The sequence below is a fragment of the Aegilops tauschii genome, chromosome 3 (genome assembly GCF_002575655.3).
Source record: "Aegilops tauschii subsp. strangulata cultivar AL8/78 chromosome 3, Aet v6.0, whole genome shotgun sequence".
Classification (NCBI taxonomy): Eukaryota; Viridiplantae; Streptophyta; class Magnoliopsida; order Poales; family Poaceae; genus Aegilops; species Aegilops tauschii.
Window position 1 is genome coordinate 174687867 of NC_053037.3, and position 23306 is coordinate 174711172.

Below are 23306 nucleotides of genomic sequence, written 5' to 3' on the forward strand. Positions count from 1 at the left end.
CAGGTGTGTGCGCGGGGTGGAATAAATGCATGCATGTGTGTACGTGGACTGAAAGCACTCCATGCATGTGTGTACGCATTAATTTCTCCAGTAATTGGGCGCCATGGTATAACTCCCGATGCTATTTTTTCAGTTCAATCGCTAATCACCTTGGTCCGAGGGATTGTTGATGCGTGCCCTATAAACTGTGATGGAGGGAGAAATTAAATAAAGAGTTCCGTTTCATGCACAATTTAAAACAATTTTTATGGAGAGAAAAAGATAAGCACTCCAACTATATAGGACTATATACTAGCAAGATGCCTGTGCGTGCACGGAACATGAAGATGCATTTGTATGAGTAGTTTATCTTGTGGGAGAAAAAGATGAACGAGGGAAGGCCTTATTTGTAAATGTGGAGAGGGGTGTGGGTATATTTTTGCAAAATTGCCATAGTTTCCTTCCTATCCGTCAGATATAAATCGGACGACCTATATTGCAGGATGGCAGGCACACCATCATCACCAACTATGTTTTTTATGAGAGTAGAGATACGTTGCAGCCTCAGAGCTTGTTTTCTAGGGTTTGCTCTCTTCACACTCTCTCCACTATGTATATACTAGCAAGATGCCCGTGCGTTGACAGAACATCAAGATGCATTTGTATGAGTAGATTATCTTGTGAGAGAAAAGGATAAACGAGGGAAGTCCTTATCTGCAAGTGTGGAGAAAGATGCGGGTATCTTTTTGCAAAATTGCCATAGTTTGCTTTCTATCCGTCAGATATAGATCAGACAATCTATATTACATGATGCCAGGCACACCATCATCGCCAACTCAGTCTTTTATAAGAGTAGAGAGTAGAGATACACGCTGGAGCCTCAGCGCTTGTAGTTGCTCTCTTCACACTCTCACCCTCTCCAGATCTAAACAAGACCGCGTTGGCCTCTCTCCCCTCACTGCTGGTCAAAGAGTCGGCAGCATCCCGTCCGCCAAGGAAGGGAAGGAGGCTTAACGCTGTCGCCGTCGATGAGGGAGGGAATCCACTACCAGCGCCGCTGTTCTCTTTCACCCAGTGGCGGCGCGGGAGGGCCTCTGACCCCTTCTTCCTCGCTGCCGTACATAGTGTGGGCAGATCAGCCTTCGCCCGCCCACTGAGCCACAACCTGAGAACCTTAAGGTATAATTTACTTAATCCACATGCATTGCTCTAGCTGCATGTGGATTTTCTCCGCTTCTGCACTCGAATCTAGGTGTTGGATCAAACAGGAAAGTAGTGGGAAAAGTTGTATAGCATGAATCTAGGACGTGGTTCAAAGAGGAAAGGAAGGGGAAAAGTAGTACATACTGGCTATCCAACACCTACATTGGTCGAAAAGGGAAAACAATGACAAACGCTGTACACACATCTGTAACGAACTGATCTTTCTGTGGGTGGGGGACAAGGCCGTAGAGTTTGAGAAGGACTAGAATTGCTGCCCTCACATAGGGAAAGGTGTCTAAAGATAACAAAACTGGGACCAACACAAATATGCTTCTTGGTTGTTTGTTCTTTATTGCAACAGACTGTGCATCCCCCCTTTATACATCAGTAGATGCACATGGTGCTGGTGCGTCCACTGTCCCGTACAACTCTTTAGCTGTTGTTAATCTAATAATGTCGCTGGAAAATTGATGCAATGCCACAGTTAAAAGCAAATTACATGTTTAACGAATTTTATTGTTAATATAATCTCTCTGTTAATATAAATCAATGCCACTGTTTGAGAAATGCTACTGTCTTGCTTTCTTTCCCATTTAGATAAGTTAGATACTTCTTTTTGTGGGCTTCTGTGTCATCCACCGTTATTGACCAGTAATTGTTTCCTTTGCTCCTCTGTGTAAACAGGGTTATCTACTTCACCTTGTTGCTATTGCAACCTTTTGTCGCACTGCACAAAACACTTTTGTTTTAAGAGTGTTTTGTTCAGTTCAACCAAAATGTCACACCGACAACCTTGCTTGATTGCTTGATCTAAGTGGAACTGCACAAGAGGAGATTTGACTTCCTATCTGTGTTGGCAAATTTGTTTCAAATCTTCTTCTTGTGAGTTGTTTGAATTCCGCATCATGAGAGGTCAGTACTGGCCTTCTTCCACATGATTGTGCAGTGTGCTTTCATATGTTTGACTACTTATACTGTAATGTTACTTGATTTTAGTGAACTGCACAAAAGGAGACCAGACTTCCAATCTGTATGTGCACCGTAATATCCCATTGAGGTAAGATAATGATATTTCGCAACTGTTGGCCTATATATTGCTACTGTCATCAGAAAAGTAATGTTGTTGTTTAGTGCTATACCTGTGCTCCCTAATTGACATGCGAAATCTTACATTGAAGGCGAAGCTTGTCTGTTATTGAACCAAGTGATGAAGGGAAAGAACAAGCGGAAGAAGAACAAAAATCAACTCCCGATGCTGTAATGAAGCACTGGAACTGTATGACACAAGTAATGATATAGTTTTGCACCTTAATTTATTGCTACGGCTGGAACGAGCAATTGTATTGCCACTCTGATTTGATGCCACTCTTAATGTAATATGTAATTATCTCTACTTGTGCAAACATGGATATTGTTTGAAGATAACATATATTTTAGTGGAACTGCACAAGAAGATGTTGGAAACATTAAACTAATCGAGGAGTTTATAGTAAGCATGACAACCACACTAGATAATAACGGATGGTTCCGGAGAAGTGCTTCATCTGCACGCTCTACACAATAAGCCTCCTGACAAATGTTGGTACCGGCCCACGGATTTCATCCATATGATCGAGCTTTGTCATCTCTATTGGTGTTGTGCTACTGTTTAGCTACTGTCATGAGAAAGTGGTATTGTTTCGCATGTTAATCTAAGGCTGCTTATAAATTGAGGCACCGGTTTGCCACCGTTATAGCCACTGATAAAATTAAGTAATAATACAGTTCAAGTTGGCTGATGTGTTTGGTATCATATCTTTCCCTAATAATAATAAACCACGGATTGACTCCGTGGGTTCACCGTCACAATACGTTTCTTTTCATAAATTTACGTTTTCAGTTCGAATTTAAAACATATACGTGAGGTGGTACTAAATTTCATCCGTCCAGTTTCGTTTTCACAGCGTCGTATCACATGCGCCAGAAAATTTCATATGGGCCACGGGCCGCCGCCTACCCGGCTCCAGCCGAACGTGCGCCGGCCGCTCTGGCACGGCGGCGGGTTCAGCCTCAGCGTGGACCTGGGCACCGCACGCACAGGGCTGGCCATCGCCCGTGGCATCACCCTGCCCCGTCCTTTCACCGTAGGAGTCCTCACACTCGAAATCTACTACGCTTTGCTTCGTTCGGGTGATTTGGGATTTGAAGATGGGTTAGTGGATTCCGTCAGGTTCTAAAGCTGTGGGGGCAGAAGCTCGAGCTGATGCTGCTCGATGTCGATGTAGCTCAGCAGCAAGTAGAAAAATTGTCATCTTCTTTCTCGATCTCTTCTCTGCGCCCTAAGTCTGCCCGACATTTCAACCGCGCGTGAATTTGCTGCTCCTACTCCGTTTGGCAGGAGGCGGGCAAGCTGATCATCGGGCTGCCGGTCTCGGCCGATGGGAGAGAGACGCCGTGGTCCAACAAAGTGCGGCGGCGCTCTCCGCCGCCTCCTTCCTCTCCATGCTCCCCGAGGGCCCCCAGCTCCACGCGCTAGCGGCCAAGCTCGCGCTCGCCCTGGCCCGCACCGTCGTCGCCAACTCCCTCCTCCACCTCTACGCCTCCTGCGGCCTCCCCGACGCCGCGCTCACCCCGGCCCACACCGTCGTCGCCAACTCCCTCCTCCACCTCTACGCCTCCTGTAGCCTCCCCGACGCCGTGCTCGTGCTCTTCCGCCGCATCCCCACCAAGTCTGTAGTCTCCTGGAAAACTGCCGTCGACGCGCTTGCCGGCAACAGCGACCACCTCAACACGTTCGACCTCTTCCGGGAGATGCAACGGGGCACGAGCCTCGCGCCCGACGCCTACATCGTGGAGAGCGTCATCGGCGCGTGCGCCGGCGCGGGCGCGCTCTCGCTCGGGGTCTACGCGCACGCACTGCTGCTGCGCCAGCTCGGGGGCCACGACGATGTGTCCCGTGACGGGCTCATCAACAACTCGCTCTTAGACCTCTACGGCAAGTGCGGAGCCGTCGAACTCGCACGGAAGGTGTTCGACCAGATGCCCAAGCGGGACATCACGTCGTGGAACATGGCGATTCTCACACTCGCCAACCACGGATGTGTGCGCGAGTCCTTGGAGCTATTTGATTGGATGACGTGGGTGGAGAATGTTGTGCCCAACGCAATCACCTTTGTTGCGGTTCTTAGCGCGTGCAACCATGGCAAGATGGTGGAGGAAGGCAGAAGATACTTTGAGATGATGGTCAGCGAGTGCAAGATCAGGCCGAGGATCAAGCACTACGGGTGCATGGTGGACATATTGGCAAGAGCTGGCTTCATCAAAGAGGCTCTGGATGTCGTGTCTGGTGAATTGCCGGCCCGATGCCATCATCTGGAGGAGCCTACTAGATGCATGCTGCAAGCAGAATGCTGGGTTAGAGCTTAGCGAGGCCATGGCCAAGCTGGCACTCGATGTTCCGAATGATGCTGTCAGTGGTGTCTACGTCCTGCTCTCGATAGGTACACCGTCGAGCTCCAGCAGGGAAGTTAGGACATGCAGTTGTGGGCGTGCTTGATTGGAGGGGATGGGGACGGCCAGCACGGGAAGGAAGGTAGCCGGAGGGGATGGGGGGTAGGGGCCTCGGTAGTGAGGAGGGGAGGGAGGAAATCAAGGGGAGAGCATGGCGTGCTCTGCCTCTGATGTGTGCGAGAGATGAGACGGTGAGAAGATGTTGCTCTGTGTGTTTCTCTGCTGCTGATGATTACTAAGCTACATGCGTGTGTTGGCTGCTGACTGGTAGCTGTGCGCGTGCACTTTTTTGCGCTGCTGCTAAAATTGCTATAGCTGCAGCTTGCTAGCAGGAAAATTGCTATAACGTTGTTAAGTGTAAACTGATGCTTTGTTGATATTGCTTGCTTCTCTGAATTATTGTTATGAACCGTCATGTAGTATTTAAATGTTTGTTCTTGAGATAGGTATTTGGTAGGTAAGAATTGTTATAATGCGAGTGGGATATAAACAGTGAGAAGAAGTAGAGAAAGGTGTACATTTTAAACTAGAAATGAGTCTAAAATTGTAGATTTAGTAAAAACAAAATCAAAATTGAGTAAAAAAAGAATGCCAAAGAAAACACAATGCTAACTAAAGGTTGACCAAATTAAAACATAATTGAATTATTTTTGTGAAGTTTTAGTGAATTATTATTATGTGTGTGTGGAATGTTGTGTTATATTAATTTGATAGTTAAAAGAAATTAATAAAGTAGCTCTCGATGTATAAAGAGTCAAATTTGACACTTCTGTTGAATTTTAGGACAACGTTTGAGTTATGTCATTTTCCATCCTAAAGCTTGGACAGATGGCCAATGATTTTTAACTATCAAAGGAGACCAATTTAAATGGTTGAGTGATGTCAGGAGAACAAATATGATATTGAAGTTTTTTTTTCCAATCAACCCGTAGCAACACACGGGCACATTTACTAGTCATTTCCTATGAGGATAATGAGGATGCATCTCTTTGTGACTATACATTTCATTAGTTACTCCCATTGTTAATGTAATGGCTATTTTAAATATTTCCTTTCCTTCTTTTCGAGCAAACAGGGATGCTAGTATTTAGTTGTTCTCTTGTCTTTGCACAACAGGATCATCCTCCTCTGAAGAAGAATATGGAGTACGTGAAGTGCCTAGTTCCGATTATGCCAGGATGAAGAAGCCAAGTCCTTCTCTTCTTATCAGTAGGAGCAGTTGAAGGATGGTTACATTACTGCCCATGAGAACAAACTAACTTCAGCTCAGAAGGACTCACAGATCTTCATCTTTGTTGCTGTGATGGCCAATACAATGTTGTTTTAGGATTCTTTCTGGTGAGTTCTATTTTTTTAAATGTGTGATCTGCATGGATCATGTAGGTTGCCTATTTAAACCATAAATTTATAATACAGTTTGCTTTGTACTAATCACTTTTTTGTATTTATGCAAACAGGGATGCTCAGCTTGATTTCAATGGGAACCGCAAAAAATGTTCTGATGGTTCATGCCCTCCATTATACTTTACCATGCATAATACATCGAATGTTCTCGAATCATTCATTTCCATCTTCAGCCACAAAATTAGCTACAAGAAAGGAGGTGCCGATATGTTTAAGGCCTTGCAACATATAAAGGAGAAATCATAGAAGCTACACGCAAAGTTTGTTGATTTTAGTGGAACTGCACAAAAAGAACAGCTGGTTTATTTAGCACGAGGTGACATGTCAATGTCCGAATTGATGGCAAACCCAGCCCATTCCACAATCATATGCATTTGATATTTTGGAATGGGAAAACCTTGTCAAAGTTTGCTCATTGATGTACGCAAAAAGTTTTTGATATTTTGGAATGGGAAAACCTTGTCCAAGTTTGCTCATTGATGTACGCAAAAAGACACGCATTTGATATTTTGGAATGGACAACCTTCTCAAATTTTGCTCATTGATGTTAGCAAGAAGACATGCATTTGATATTTTGGAATGGGACGCCCTTTGCCGTCAGCAGCATCGATCGATTTTTTTATTCTTTAGTTATGAAATAAATATTGGCTCTGGCGTTTGAATCATTGAGATGCATAATCATTGATTGTTTTGAATGTTTTCTATGAATTGTCGGGCCTGTGAGTTTGATTGCAATGTACAGGCACGCAAAAAAGCTGCTCAAACTTTTTGTACGTGTGAAACTGCTGCAAACGAGGTGATCACCGTGCATCCTGAGAATAATGCTAGTACGTATTGTTTTGCATGTTCATCCAATGCCAGTGATACAAGAATTCGAACTAAATTCGTCCATACACAGCCGGATTTCATTACATTTCATACATTCTTCAACTAAAAAGGGGTGCGCTGGAGGTATAATTAATTAACCTAATCTATGATCTCCGGCGCCCATTTCCCGCGTCCGGCTGAGCCGAACAGAAGCTTCTTCTCCAACTCAGCTCTCTGACTCCACGTCACCACCAAGAAACTAATTGGCCGTCAATGTTTAACCCTCCAAGCTTGGCTTCAACCGGAGGGTAGCAGCGGTGGCCTTACTTGGACCCGAGCGGCGGCGACCTACCGTGTTCTACTCTTCCTTGTTTTCCGTGTGGCGCGGCCTCGACGGAGCCGGCGATGTCCTCTGTCTCGTTGCCGGTGGGGCGGCGCCTCGGTGGAGCGGGGGAAATCCGCCCCCTCGTTGCCGGCAGGGCGGTGCCTCGGCGGAGCCGGCGATGTCCTCTGCCTCATTGTTGGCGGGGCGGGGCCTCGGCGGAGCAGGGCCTCGCCAAAGACGGCGAAGTCCTCCGCCTCGGTGCCGGCAGGGCGGGGCCTCGGCGGGGCTGGCATTGTCCTCCGCCTCGTCGTCGGTCTTGCCAAACAGCGCCTCTCCCGCTTCATCGCCCTCTTTGTAGGCGGGCGCAACCTCCGCCACCCACATGCGGTAGCGCCAGCGCACGAGGCGGCTCTCGCGGGCGGAGCGGTACGACTCGAGCAGCGCCTACTGCTCCGCCCGCTCCGCGGCAATCTGCTCCTCCTCCTACAGGTGCTCCTGGAGGACATGTTGGTTGTAGTCGGCCTGCGCCTCCCGAAACTGCTCCTCACGCTTCTGCCTCACCATGTCCAAGTATTGGGCATGAGCCTCGTCGATGGTCATGGTGCAATGCACCGGCGAGGATGGCGCAGAGGAGGGGGTTGCCGCCGGATCGTCGACTACCACGTTCTCCATCGGGACGTCATCATCCTCCGGCTGCCTGCCTGCCGGCCAGCCAGTCAACAGCAATGGCTGCCATCTCCTTCCGGTCCATCGTCCGCCCTTCTCGAAGAGCGCTGGAGCGCGAGGAAGCCATGGTGGGAGTGGTGTGGACAGGAGAAAGGGAACGGAGGCGGATGACTGCGGCTATGGCCGGCACAATAGTTTATATAGCAATGGTGGGCAGTAGAGGGACGGATGGGTGGCGCTGGAGTAGCCGCCTCGGCAACCGCGTATCATTAATGTGGGCAGCAGACGGACGGACGACACTTGTGTCGTTTGAACGCGGAGCAACGCCTGCACCGGGAAGCGGCGCGGGCGGCGCTGACCGTTTTGGGCGGAAAGCGCGCGCGGGTGAGGGAGGGGGTCTGGGTGGGCAGGGGCGGTCAGACTCGTGCTTGGCAGCGGTCCAGTCCAGCAGCCGGACATGCTGGCTCACCGAGCTCAGCGACGACAATCAGACGATGGACCGATCAGGAGCCGACGCCACCGCCCAAGCCGGTTCATGCCATGTTCACCATAGAGCAGGTGCGGCCGCACTTCGACTGCCTAATGGCGGAAGAGCTACCAGTGCAGGAGGACCTATGCTGCAACCTCAGTCTCCTCAATGAGCACGGGCTCACGGAAGGACGAATCGCCAGCAAACAAGCGAACGACAATGCCATCGCGGTTATGTGGCCCTATGATCCTGACTTCCTGAACAAGCAGCGGGCGCAGTATCAGACCATCCATAGGGCCCGCGAGGCCCTCTCCGTCGTCCTTCGAGTTGTTGCGCTCGCCGTGGCGCCACGGTCTCGCATTGTCAATATGGTCAACAAACATGAGGAATCAGGAGATGACTTTAATTGGAGAGGATGATAGTGAGGACCCACCAAGGCCATAAGCCGCACGTACGGAAGTGCCTCCTTATTATATACAACTATAATCTTTTTTTGCTTCCTCCTGGTTTCCTGACATCATGGTCCCACACCATTGTCAACCTATATAGTCAATGAATGAGGGAATTGCACAAGGAGCATCTGACAGCTTGGACCCAGTAGCTCGAGCAGTATTTGTGTTTTTGAGGTGTGAGCAGAGTTTTTCTTGAGCGATGTTTTTATTGTTGTTCAGAGGAGCAGGGTATCAACTGGGCGGGCTGTGGCCCGTCTAGCCCAGTCTATTATTTTATGTCGACCAAATATCTAGCTAGGATATCAATTTTTTTAAGGTGAAAATGGCTAGCCTAGCTATACTTTTTTTGAGGAATACCCAGCCCAGGTCAACTTGTTATTCTCCGCCCCGCTGGGCTGTAAATCTTTCCTAGGAGGGATGCATTAGCCTTAACAAGAAAATGGGCTTTAAAAAATAATAAATGGGATGTAATTATAAAAATTGGGCTGTAACTATAAAAAAATGCAGCAAACACGTAATTAGTTAAAAAAATATTTTTGGATTTTGAAAATTTTAATTTCATTACTTGTTGCGCGCACAATATTTCATTGGATTTTTACGCAATACAAATTTATTTTGAAATTATATTTAATCCGACTCGAAATTTCGGGATAAAAATATTTCGTATCCCATCAAAATATGGGAAATTTGATTGAATTCTGTTTTGAGTGGTTGGTTAAAATTATTAATCATTGTCCTGACTAGAAAATGGGCTGTAATTTTAACATACCGTAAATGGGCTGTAGTAAATTTCATTAGAATTCAAAAATGGACTGTACATTATTACAAATCGCAAATTGGCTATATGTTCTCTGCCACACACTTGTGGGCCTAGTAAGTTGACGCGTACGCAAGGCTTTGGCAACTTATAGTCAACACACAATTCTAGCAGTAGTGGTCGTTGGATGTCCATCCAACGGATGTCGTGCTTCTTCAATCTCGGATATTCTTGCTTCAGCCGCCCAAACCACCGCCGGCGGTACCGCCTGCTACCGCCTCCCGTTGCCGGCTGTGCTGCCGCGCAGGACTCACCGACCCACCCTACTCCCATCGCCGTCTAGGCCATTCTCTACTCACCAACACCTCCTATTATTCTTCGGCGACGGCAACCAGTGAACCCTCGTACTCCCCTTCGCGTGGGCATCCACCTGCCTCGTCTTCCCTGGCTCCGCGTCGTTCGCTTCCTAGGCCTCGCCGTCGTCCACCTCCTGGGTGCTGTCCGCACGGCGTGGTCAACGTGGTCAGCGAACGACAACCATCGGAAGAGGACTCTACACGGTGAGGCTGACAAATGGACCCACCAGCTACATCTTTGCACGCAAGGAAGTGCATCCATATTACGGGAAAAAAATGATTCTTCCCCATGATAGTTGGGACCCACCAACTATATCTTCGCACGCAAGGAAGTTCGTCCTTATCCTCCCTGACAGCTGGGGCCCACCCGGTCAAAGCTTACGTAGCGTTGTCGTGAACGTGTACGTACATACTGGTCGACCTGTCTCTCTGCAAACGATGAACCGTGGCCGAGCAAGCATCAGCACGTGTAGTAGTAGAGCCCGCGACGTAGCAATTCAGGCAGTCCCTTCTAAACCGTGTACACGTACGTACAACCACATGCCAAAAAATACGGCCACATACGTACATACGGGCGGGCTCTCGAACGCCTAGCTACTCGCGCATACGTACGGCCAGGGCACATGTACTCGAGAGGCAACGGACGGCAGCAACTGCGTCCTGTTCATCGGAAGCCAACCGGCTGGGTCGGAGGAGAAACTGTGTCATGTTCATCGGGAGGCAACGGAATGCGTCGTGTTCATCGGGAGCCAATTGGTTTGGACGAAACAGCCGAAACGAGGTCTGGCATACCGTAGAACGGAGGAAAGCCTTCTAGTCAAGCTCCTACGGTCGAAACGGGGTCTGGTGTACCTCATAACGGAGGGAACAGACTTCTGTTCGAGCTCCTACGGTCGAAATGGGGTGTTGTAGATCGGGAGGGGTGTGACGTATCGCAAAACGAAGGAAACAGACTTGTGTTGGAGCGCCTACGGTCAAAACAGGGTCTTGTTCATCGGGAGGGTTGTGGCGTACCGCAAAACAGGACTCCACGGGGCTACTGTTCATCCATCGTCGACTTCCTCCAGCCTCCACTTGCTACTGTTCATCCATCGTCGACTTCCTCCTGTCTCCACCAGCTACTGTTCATTGACGGGGTCCTGTTCATCCAGCCTCCACCGGCTACTGTTCAACCAGCCCTCCATGGGGTCCTGTTCATCCAGCCTCCACCGGCTACTCTTCCACCAGCCCTCCACGGGGTCCTGTTCAACCAGCCCTCCACGGGGTCCCTCCACCGGCTACTGTTGAACCAACCCCATCTCCTCGATCGGGGTCATGTTCATCCAGCGGCAACGGTCTCTACTACCACGGGGTCTGGTTCATCCAACCCCCACCGGGAACTGTTCATTCAATCCCCAACAACGGTCACTATTCATCAAGAGACAACAGGGTCGATTGGCTTCAGTTAGCAGCAGTAGCGAGGAAATCGCTCGATCGGGTTCAGTTAACAGCCAAGGGATCGATCGCTCAGGTTTAGTAACGCGCGTAGCTAGTGCAATCGCTCGGGTTCAGTAAGCGAACGCCTCGCTCGGGTTCAGTTAGAGCCCACCGCCTCGCACCCATGCGCGTACGTGTACGAGAGAAACGTGCAAAACCTCCGTGCATCGCTCGGCCCCGACCACCCACCGTAACCGGGAACTCCCCGAAATTTTCCTCGCCCTTGCTTCTACCATGATTTTTTCCGTCATGGACGGCCCAAAGAATGTCATGCAGGTGCGTCCCCGGCCCGCCCAGGATGAAAAGCCCATTTTCTATCATGATTTTTTGTCATAGAAGTAGGAGTCCAGCACATCTATGATGATACGTGCTTTTGTCACAATTATTGTCATAGAAGTGTCATAAGCATGACATAATTTTTTTCGTTCGGGCCAAAATGTCACGGATGTGTCTTTGTTTTGTAGTGTATCGAGCGGTAGTACCGTTGTTGCGGCACTACTGATACGTCTCCAACGTATCTATAATTTTTTATTGTTCCATGCTATTATAGTATCAATCTTGGATGTTTTATAAGCAATTATATGTCATTATAAATCATTTTTTGGGACTACCCTATTAACTCAGTGCCAAGTGCCAGTTGCTATTTTTGGTTTTCCAGGATATCAGTACCAAACGAAGTCCAAATGCCACAAAACTTTTTGACGATTTTTTTCTGGACCTAAGAGACCCTAGAAGCTTCGGGAGGAAGTCAGGAGATGAAGGAGTGGCCCACAAGCCACCAGGGCGCGCCCGGGGGTAGGCACGCCCTGGTGCCCTGTGGGCCCCTTTCGCTCCGTTTGACCTAATTTCGCCTCTATAAATTCTCTAAAATCTGGAAACCAACAGGGAGCCACCCAAAACACTTTTTCCACTGCCGCAAGTTTCTATTCTTGTGAGATCCCATCTAGAGGCCTTTTCCGGCACTCTCCGGAGGGGGAATCGATCACGGAGGGCTTGTACATCAACCTTGCAGCCCCTCCGATGATGTGTGAGTAGTTTACCATAGACCTATGGGTCCATAGCTAGTATCTAGATGGCTTCTTCTCTCACTTTGATCTTCAATAAATGTTCTCCTTGATGTTCTTGGAGATCTATTCGATTTAATCGCTTTTTGCGGCGAGTTTGTTGGAATCCGATGAATTGTGAGTTTATGATTAGATTATCCATGAAAATTATTTGAGTCTTCTCTGAACTCTTTTATGCATGATTATTATAGCTTTGTATTTCTCTCTGATCTATTGATTTGGTTTGGCCTACTAGATTGATATATCTTGCAATGGGAGAGGTGCTTTGTGATGGTTTCAATCTTGTGGTGATCTATATCCCAGTGACAGAAAGGGACATGACACGTATTTGTATTGTTGCCATTAAGGATAAGATGATGGGGTTTATTCATATTGTTTGAGTTTACTTTGTCTAAATCATGTCATATTGCTTAAGGCGTTACTCCGTTCTTTATGAACTTAATACTCTAGATGCTTGCTGGATAGTGGTCGATGTGTGGAGTAATAGTAGTCGATGCAGAATTGTTTCGGTCTACTTGTCTCGGACGTGATGCCTTGGATATCATCATGATTATTCGCTTTTCTATCAATTTCCCAACAGTAATTTGTTTATCCACCGTATGCTATTTTCAAGAGAGAAGACTCTAGTGAAAACTATGGCCCCCGGGACTATTTTTATCATATATTAAAATCTAAAAAATATATTGCTGCAATTTTATTTACTTTATTTTATTTTGTGTTTTTATTTATCTATCTATCACTACGAGATTTGATCCTTGCAATTAACTGCCAATGGATTGGCAACCCCTTGTTTGCGTTGGGTGCAAGTATTTGTTATTTTGCATGTTGGTACTGCTAACGAGGTGTTGCTTGGTTCTCCTACTAGATTGATAACCTTGGTTCTTAACTGAGGGAAATACTTATCTCTACTGTACCGCATCACCCTCTCTTCTTCGGGAAAATCTCAGCGCAGCTCACAAGTAGCAGGAAGAATTTCTGGCACAGTTGCCGGGGAGACATCATCAACATCTATCAAGTACCATCGCATAAACTTTCATCTTCTTGCATTTACATTATTTGCCATTTGCCTCTCGTTTTCATCTCCCCCACTTCTAAAACGTTTTACAATAACACAAAAATATTTTCCGTTTGCCGTTTGCTTGTTTTCCTGTTTGCTTGCTTTGTCACTATGACCAGCATTACTATCCCTCCTTTGTCTCCGGACTTTGAAGTTCTTTACTTCAGGCAAAAGCAAGGAATTTTTTTGAAAGATGTTTGATATAGAATGATGGAATCTTATCGTATTTGCACTACAAAAGGGGATATGAAAATTTTGCTTCAAATTTTTTATGTAGGGGTCACCATGCCTAATAGAAACCTTTTGGATTTTGCTACAAAAGGGAATTTCATTTTAAGTGATTCGATCATTGCTTACGACGAGGTCCCGGTCCAGCTCACGACGAGGTCCTCTTGCTTCAGATCCAACAGCTTCAGAACCATCCGGCTGCACAACTCCTCTTGTTGCTCCTCACCACCGCTACACCGCTGCTTCACAAAAAACCACCTTTAACTCCATCGAGAGGCGACGCGGGGCGAGAGGATAAGGGTTGGGGCGACGCGGGGCAAGAGGATAAGGGTTGGGGCGACGCGGGTGAGAGGGAGGCGGCGACACGAGTGAGAGGGAGGCGGTGACGCGGGCGAAAGGAGGTGCGGGCCGCCGTCGGTAAGCTAGGGATTTGGGGAGGTGCAGGGAGAGCGAGGGGCGGAATTGGAAACGACCGAAAATTCATAGCGTGCTGAGAAATGTACTACGAATCCCTCCTGATCTTATAAATATTTACAGAGGGAGTAGTATTTAGACTTTATAATTTGCTTATATCACGTCGTTGTACTACTTAGGGCATCTCCAGCGCCGACCCTCAAACTGACCGCATCCGTCTGGAAGGCATCCAACTCAGTAGTCCGGACCCTGTCTGGACCATTTTCCCGTTAACCGGAACCAAACGTGCGTGTGTGTGTGTGGGGGGGGGGGTTGCAGGAGTCCGGACACGAGAAACATTGGATTCTGACCCAGGGCCCACCCAAAAGGAAGGTGGAGCCCATGCTTTTTTTGTAGCAACCTGCACCGTTTCTACTCCAAAATCCTCCACTCTCTTCTTCCATCCCACGCTGCTCTCCACCCAATTCCCGCCCTTTTATCCCACCCTCTCATTCCTTCCGCAGTCGACGCATGGAACCGGAGGAGAACCTATCGGAGATGGAGGTGGCAGAGGTACTTGAGGATCTGAGCATCACGCTCGCCTGGAAGATCAGCTCGGCTACGTGGCAAACTCGTCGCGTCAAAGCGAAGGCCGCAAAGTAGGAGAAGCTCAAGAGGCAGATGGCCGCTGGCGGGCGTGGTGGTGGCGCTCGAGAAAAAGAAGTTGAAGATCGCCGCCATTGTGAAGGACGCCAAGATGTTGTCCTTGAATGTGGCCTCTTTGGATGCCGACGCAAGAATGATCGTGCAATCCGTCCGCTACTAGATGTTGCAGCAGCAAAAAATGAGTTGATAGCGGCGGACAATGAGGACGCGGCGGAGGCGGAGGCTGCCTACGCGGCGGCGGCGACACCTTGATCGGGGAGCAGATGGCTGGGATTGTCGGTCTGACAGGGCAGAAAATTGCACGGACTGCCGGACTGATGTTCTTTTGGATTCAGGCATCTTGTCTTTTTTTTTTTGTTGTGATGGGGCATGCGATCCGGCACGCTATGTGGATCGGACCAAATTTAAATTTTAAATTGTCCTTTACTAGCGGATATATACACGATAACATTGGATGCCGTCTCCCGCTTCTATGTCCGCGGCCGGATATCGGAGGGAATTCACGGTTCGGCGTTGAAGATGCCCTTACTGCTTGATCCAGAAGAAAATGAAGCTGGTGCAAGCCTGCAACAGGAGGAATTTTGCGATACCGCAGGGGGATATCGACGGCCGGCAGTTGACGTTCACGTTGTCAGAAAAAAAGATTGTCATCACTCATCACACCAACCTAAACGAACCTTTCCTGAAGCGGCGGCACGGCGGCGGCGCGGCCAAAACCCGCCGAATCCAGCTCGCCGCGGTGGTCGTCACCCTCCACCGCTCCCTCTCCGCGCGGCGACACCATTTAAACCTCGCCGCCTGCCGCCGCTTTTTTCCTCCCAGATGCTTCCCCCAATCTCCACCATCCCACCCACCTTTCCCCTTCCCCACCCCGCCTTCACAAAACCTAGCCTCCCTTACCACCTCCGCTCGCCCTCCCTCCTGGCAACCTTCTCCTCCTCCGCGGCGGGTCGGGCCTGCGGGATAGCGGGCCGTTGGATGGGCTCGGTTCGAGCCTCGCCCTCTGAGGCGGGGGGCTGGGCGGTGGCTGCGGCGGGTAAGGAGGGGGTGGACATGGAGCGGCTGGTGGCGGTGGCGCAGAGCGCGGCGGATGCGGCGGGGGAGGTGCTCAGGAAGTACTTCAGGCAGCGCTTCGAGATCATCGACAAAGAGGACCACAGTTCGTGCCCTCCTCCTCTCTACTTACAGGCATTTTTGAAGGGGTTGTAGCCAGGTGTTGAATGTTGGAGTGATGATAGTTTGCTCCTCTTAATATTTTTATTATTCCTGTTTGCTTATATTTGAATCGGAAAGTGAAAATTATCCGTTTGGGTGATACTACTGTTCTACTGTTTTGTACTCTGGTGACTGGTGATAGGTTGGTTAGAATGGTTCATCCTTCTGTCCTCAAAACTTAGGTGGCTACAAATGCCTTGCCATAGTTTTGTAGTACTATGTATTATTTTTGTTTGTTGTAATAATATCTGTACATTGTTTTGGAAAAGTGAATATGTACTTGTTGAGGAAATCTGAATGTGTCTGTGAATAATGTCCAAACTGTAGAACTGTTGAGCTGGACATTTCTTTATTACTCAAATCAAAAGGTGGGATCTTGATCGGAGGCTCCATAATTATGTGGTCTTGAACTGGATTTACTGCATTTTTTCCAGGTCCCGTCACGATCGCTGATAGAGAAGCAGAAGAAGCAATGACCTCAGTCATACTGAAGAGCTTTCCTACTCATGCTGTGTGAGCTTGCATTCCCACCCAATATTCCAGCTCACTTTCAATGCACCTGCATGATAAATAATGCAACATTTACTGGGTCATGCAGTTTCGGTGAGGAGAACGGTTGGAGGTGTGCAGAGAAGTCTGCTGACTATGTTTGGGTCTTGGACCCCATAGATGGAACAAAGAGCTTCATAACTGGTATTGAATTGTAACAGTGTGTAGGCCAACTAATTTCAGCTTAACCAACAACAAGGTTTTCGAGTCGACGAGTCGTTCTGGGGTAGTGACTCTTGACGAGTCGTGCGTGTCCGATCGGCTAGTCTCGACTAGTCGAGAGGTTGAGTCGACATCAAGTGCGACTCGTTGACTAGTCGACGACTAGTTGTGACTAGTCACGCGACTCAAAAACAGTGACCAACAATGATGGGTGCTGATTTGTTGTTCGCAGGGAAGCCTCTTTTTGGTACGCTTATTGCGCTTCTTCACAATGGAAAGCCGGTATGCTGATTTTCTCTTTCTCATATTAGCTCTCCTTGTTTTTGTCCATTTTTTCACTACTACCTGCTGGAAACTGTACTGGATAGCAGTCTATCATATATAATTACATGTACCCAGTGATTTAGCTTGATTTTGTTGATACCGTCACCAAAGAACTACCGCTGCATGATATTCGATGCAACCTGTAAAATATTTTTTGTTTTAGTTTGAGCATATCATATATATACTAAAGTCTCTTCTGGGCATGTTGTCTAAGTGCGTCATATATGTTAGATATTTATTCTATATCACTTGCCATTGACTATTCTTCTTTTATTTAGGTTATGGGCATTATTGATCAGCCAATCTTGAGAGAGAGATGGGTTGGGGTGGACGGGAAGAAAACTACCTTAAATGGACAAGAAATATCTGTCCGTCCTTGCAATGTACTGGAGCAAGCTTACTTGTAGGTATATTATGTTTTAGTACATAGAAATAATACATGACATTGCAATGTTGAATTATTCGTCCTGTGTATAATGATCAGTGTTGTGCATGTGGCAGATATACTACGAGTCCACATCTCTTTGAAGGAGATGCTGAAGATGCATTCATTCGTGTACGAGACAAGGTACATACCATTCTTGTAACCATATATTGTTGGCAAACTTGCACCATCAACGTCACAACTCACATGCTTGCCGTTTTACTTGTTTGTCATGCAAGGTGAAAGTCCCATTGTATGGCTGTGATTGTTATGCTTATGCTCTCCTGGCTTCTGGTTTTGTGGATCTTGTTGTTGAATCTGGATTGAAGGTATATAACACTATCCTGGATGTGTATTTTGTGAAATGCTGTTTGTTTTATTTTTAGTGATGCTTGGAATGGACCAAATCTGAGCCTGGTAGTCAGTTTTCAGCTCAAGCTATCTTTGTATTTAAGTTGGGTTCGTTTTGTCAGTATCTCTCTTTGACCAGCCCAATATTATTCTTTCAAACGCATCAAATATACTAAAGTTATTTACTAAGATAATTTATTCTGTTGTGAAGCCATACGATTTTCTCTCGCTGGTACCGGTGATTGAAGGAGCTGGGGGCTCAATAACTGATTGGGAAGGGAACAAGCTCCACTGGCCTGTCTCTTCGGAATCTCGGCCAACAAGTATAATACTCAGTCTTCTTGATTTCACGAAATTTTGCTTCAAAATAACTTCTTTTTTGCATTCCTCAGTTCTTTCTACCTCGCATCCCTCCACTTAAGAAATTGCAACACTACGTAAATATCGAGATTTAAAAATGGCACAGGCATTTCAGTCGAGCATATTTGCTGCTTCTGTTTAGCAGAAAACCAATGTTCCTGGTACCGAAGGTGTGATTCTTTCACTTCATTTTGGTTCAGGTTTCAACGTGGTGGCAGCCGGAGATTCCCATGTCCATGGGCAGGCCCTGGCAGCGTTGCGGTGGCGCTAGCCTGCCTGCAGCACGGGGCGGCTCCTATTGTTCATTTAGAAGGCTGCAACTGTTATTCATCTATCCAATAAAACTGAGTCTGTACGCTTCCTCAGTGGGTAAAGCAAGTTGTTCACGGTGCACCCTTTACTCAATAATGATCAGTGGTTTCTTGTTGTGTGTTATGATCAGCCGTTATGTACTCAGTTACTCAAGTCATTTGATGATCGCTGAGCGACTTGATTGCACCGTGTAGTTCTTCTATGTTTTTCTTTTATCAAAGGCATCTATAGCTCTTCTATGTGATGCTGGCTAGGTTACTCAAAAATCTCTAAGCAGCGATTCTACCTGACTGATCTAAAACCAGCTGGATTTAGTTGCCAATTGGGGCAGAGTAGGTTATCTGCATTGAGAGGAATTATCCATCATCCAGCTGTAGAGGAATTGAGAGTGCGTTATAGTGAGTAAGTACTGTAGTAGATAAGCAAGAGCTGTAGTGACAGTAATGGCATCTCTAGCTAATCCCTCAAAAGTTATACTTAGTACAAAGTTGAGTCACTTATTTTGAGACGGAGGGAGTATTTAGGAAGATATTTTTTTCATTTGAGGAATTAAGCACTAGCTAGCCGATCCCTCGAACTATTAAGTAAGAATCTGTTAATGGAATCAGCCGTTATGTAGCCAGATCAACTGCAACAGCAAAAATTCTTACTTATAACATTGAATCCAATATATATCCTATATGAAGTAATAAATTAATAAGTTATCAATTAATCAATTATCTCCGAGCTAGGTTTCCGTGACGGACTCACCCCTAGCGACGGCTAGGGTTTCTCTTCCGCTTGGCGATCCCCGATCGCCCTGAGTTCCACCATACCAAAAGAGACCGTGCGAGGGCTCCTGTGTGCAGGAAGCGGTGATGGCGACTGCCTCTTATGCGCCCTCGGCGACGCGCGGGGAATCGCGCGGCGGAAGTACGGGTGACCTAGATGACTTTTTGGGGCAACTTGATCTAGAAGATGAAGTGTTCGACAATCTAGTGATTGATGAGGTGATACCACAGATCAATGAGCGCGTCGGGTGGATGGCTCTTGCGCGTGTTCATACTGAAAAGACGTTCAGCCAGTCGGCGTTCTTCAAGGATATGAGGGCAGCGTGGAACACGGCGCAACCAGTAAGGTTCAGGCCGGCCGGAGCCAATCTGTTCGTGGTACAAGCTTCTTGCTTGGGTGACTGGGAACGAATCATGAATCAGGGGCCATGGTTGTTCGGGCGGTTTTGCTGCACCCTTACGATGGATTTAGTCGGGCTGAGGATACACTGATTGTGCATATGCCAATATGGCTTCAGATACATAAATTGCCGGATGGGTATTGCAGCAAGGATATTGTGGAAAAACTGATCTGTAAAGCGGGAGAAATCATGGAGTTCAGGTTAGCTGGAAATTCCCGAGGTAACTGTGTCAGAATTAGGGTTAAGCATGATGTCAGAAAGCCCCTCACAAAACATGTCAGTATCATCAAGGGGAAGGAAAGGCAGGTGTTTGCGGTGAGGTATGAGAAACTAGCTCGCTTCTGCAAATTTTGTGGGAAGATTGGGCATGAGTTTAAGGAGTGTGGGTCTGGTGTATACACTGCCAAGGAACTGAAATTTGGAGATTGGCTGTACGCGGATCTACCAATTGTGAACAGAGCAGAGAAACGTGGTGGTGGAAGTAGTACTGCACCCTCCACCGGTAGCCAAGGAGACGATGACCTTCGTGATACTGCATCCAGGATAATCAAAAGTCAGTCTGCTATAAAGGGGGTGGATGAACTAGGGGCTGTAGAGTTGGAAAACACTGCCATGGAGGAGGACAAGGGAGTAAGGAAACGGTTGCTGCTAGAGGGCGAGACTGGTCCGGACCAAAGGAAGCCTAGTACGCCCTTGTTGGCGATAACATCAGGGAACGGAGAGGATGTCAATACGTCCTCTACTACGACCAGTTCAGGAGGCAAACGTGTACGAACCGTGATAGATGACATCAACAATTCGGCGGGCTCCCGCGAGGAGTCGCGCCAGGAACAATGAATACCTTAATATGGAACTGCCAGGGGGGCGGGGAACCGCCGGACAGTTCGTGAGGTGTTAGCCCTCTCTAAAACCAACATGCCTAAGCTTGTCTTTCTGTGTGAAACAAGGCAAGCAGATGCGAAGATGGAGAAGTTACGATGGAGACTCGGTTTGAAAGGTTTCTGTGGTGTGAGCAGTTCAGGTTTAAGCGGTGGCCTAGCACTTTATTGGGATGAATCACTCGTGGTCACTGTTTTGGAATCTTGTCAAAGGTTTATCGATGTTATAGTGGAGGATAGAAGTTCTGGAAAGAAGTGGCGTATGACCTTTGTGTATGGTGAGCCAAGGGTGGAGAACAGACATATAATGTGGGATCATTTGACACGGTTGAGAGGGGTTTTGCCAGAACCTTGGCTTGTATGTGGTGACTTCAATGAAACGATGTGGCAGCATGAGCATATGTCCAGAGCAATGCGACCAGAGTCTTAGATGGCTGCGTTCAGAGATTGTTTACTTTTGTGTGAGTTGGAAGATATCGGTTTTTCAGGAATTCCATTCACATACGATAATGGCCAGAGTGGAAACAACAACATTCGGGTTCATTTAGACCGAGTGTGTGCAGGTGAACTTTGGCGTGATCTGTTCCCGGCGTCGAGGGTGATTCACTTGGCGTCATCATGCTCAGACCATTGCCCGATCGTTCTTGAGATGGTCCTTGTTGACATTGATCGTAAGAAAAGAGGAGCGCCATGTTATGAAATTATGTGGGAACGGGACCCTTCCCTACCGGACGTGGTTGCTTGCTCATGGGCAAAAAATAGGCCTTCGGGGAATTTGGGATCGGTGGCAAGATCACTCAAGGAATTAATGAGGAACCTGAGGGAGTGGAGCAGCAAGACGTTCAGACATATATTGCGGGACATTGAGAAACTGCGTATTGAATTGGCAAGCTTACAACAAGGTAATAGGGAAAGATCATTAATTAAGCAAAAAATGAATGATCTGGATGAGCTTCTCTACAGAGAGGAAATGTTATGGCTGCAACGTTCACGGATTACTTGGTTAAAGGAAGACGAGAGAAATACCAAGTACCTACATCGAAGGGCTGTGTGGCGGGCGAGGCGTAATCATATTCAGCGCCTTCATAAGCTAGATGGCTCCTGATGCGTTTCGCCTTTGGAGATGGAGCTAATGACCAGGTCCTACTTTTAGGAGGTATTCACTAAGGACCCAACTTTGTCTCCGGATGATGTTATACAGTACATACAAGAGAAAGTAACTGCTGAGATGAACGAAAGATTGTGGGCTCCTTTTTCCGAGAAGGAGATATCAGATGCTTTATTCCAGATTGGACCAATTAAAGTGAAGGAAATATGCCCTAGAGGTAATAATAAAGTTGTTACTTATATTTCCTTATATTATGATAAATGTTTATTATTCATGCTAGAATTGTATTAACCGGAAACTTAGTACATGTGTGAATACATAGACAAAACAAAGTGTCCCTAGTATGCCTCTACTCGACTAGCTCGTTAATCAAAGATGGTTATGTTTCCTGACCATAGACATGTGTTGTCATTTAATGAACGAGATCACATCATTAGAGAATGATGTGATGGACAAGACCCATCCGTTATCTTAGCATTATGATCGTTGAGTTTTATTGCTATTGCTTTCTTCATGACTTATACATGTTCCTCTGACTATGAGATTATGCAACTCCCGAATACCGGAGGAACACCTTGTGTGCTATCAAACGTCACAACGTAACTGAGTGATTATAAAGATACTCTATAGGTGTCTCCGAAGGTGTTTGTTGGGTTGGCATAGATCGAGATTAGGGTTTGTCACTCTATGTATCGGAGAGGTATCTCTGGGCCCTCTCGGTAATGCACATCACTATAAGCCTTGCAAGCAATGTGAATAATGAGTTAGTTACGGGATGATGCATTATGGAACGAGTAAAGAGACTTGCCAGTAACGAGATTGAACTAGGTATGATGATACCGGCGATCGAATCTCGGGCAAGTAACATATCGATGACAAAGGGAACAACGTATGTTGTTATGCGGTTTGACCGATAAAGATCTTCGTAGAATATGTGGGAGCCAATATGAGCATCCAGGTTCCGCTATTGGTTATTGACTGGAGATGTGTCTCGGTCATGTCTACATAGTTCTCGAACCCGTAGGGTCCGCACGCTTAACGTTCGATGACGATTTGTATTATGAGTTATGTGATTTGATGTACCGAAGGTTGTTTGGAGTCTCGAATGAGATCACAGACATGACGAGGAGTCTTGAAATGGCCGAGACGTAAAGATCGATATATTGGAAGGCTATATTCGGACATCGGAAAGGTTCTGAGTGGTTCGGGTATTTTTCGGAGTACCGGAGAGTTACGGGAATTCGCCGGGGGAAGTAGTGGGCCTCAATGGGCCATACGGGAAAGGAGAAAGGGGCCTCAAGGGGTGGCCACGCGCCCCCCCATGGCAAGTCCGAACTGGACTAGAGAGGGGGCGGCGCCCCCCTCTCTTTCCTTCTCCCTCTCCTACTTCTTCCCTCTCTCCCCTCTTGGAAAAGGAAGGGGACTCCAACTAGGATTGGGAATCCTAGTTGGACTCCCCCTATAGGCGCACCCCTCCTAGGCCGACCTCCTCTTCCTCCCTCCTTTATATACGGAGGCAGAGGGCACCCCAAAGACAAACAAGTTGATCTTTTAGCCGTGTGCGGTGCCCCCCGTCGTGGTTCTAAGTCTGACAGTAGAATAGGGGGTATGTATGGAGAGGCAAGATCCTAGCTACGGTGAAGTTGTGCACGCAAGATTTA

General features: G+C 47.3%; 1 protein-coding gene and 1 pseudogene across 1 annotated transcript; both read left to right on the forward strand.

The window, feature by feature from the left end:
* The first annotated feature begins 3150 nt into the window (after positions 1-3150).
* LOC109768499 (pentatricopeptide repeat-containing protein At1g59720, chloroplastic/mitochondrial-like) lies at positions 3151-5070 on the forward strand (annotated as a pseudogene).
* A 10349-nt stretch (positions 5071-15419) lies between these two features.
* LOC109768500 (bifunctional phosphatase IMPL2, chloroplastic) lies at positions 15420-18674 on the forward strand. The gene is made up of 9 exons (XM_020327219.4): positions 15420-15950; positions 16441-16519; positions 16605-16699; positions 16950-16999; positions 17320-17444; positions 17543-17609; positions 17705-17794; positions 18028-18139; positions 18377-18674. The coding sequence occupies exons 1-9, from the start codon at positions 15614-15616 to the stop codon at positions 18445-18447; spliced, it is 1026 nt and encodes a 341-aa protein (XP_020182808.1). The 5' UTR covers positions 15420-15613; the 3' UTR covers positions 18448-18674.
* The last annotated feature ends 4632 nt before the right edge of the window (positions 18675-23306 follow it).

What these genes read in the sequence shown, in the direction of transcription:
- LOC109768500 (XM_020327219.4), top strand. Translation starts at nt 15,614, where the DNA reads ATGCTTCCCCCAATCTCCACCATCCCACCCACCTTTCCCCTTCCCCAC. An exon ending in AACAAAGAGCTTCATAACTG is followed by an intron (nt 16,700 to 16,949) that starts GTATTGAATTGT and finishes TGTTGTTCGCAG; the next exon opens with GGAAGCCTCTTTTTGGTACG. An exon ending in GTACTGGAGCAAGCTTACTT is followed by an intron (nt 17,445 to 17,542) that starts GTAGGTATATTA and finishes TGCATGTGGCAG; the next exon opens with ATATACTACGAGTCCACATC.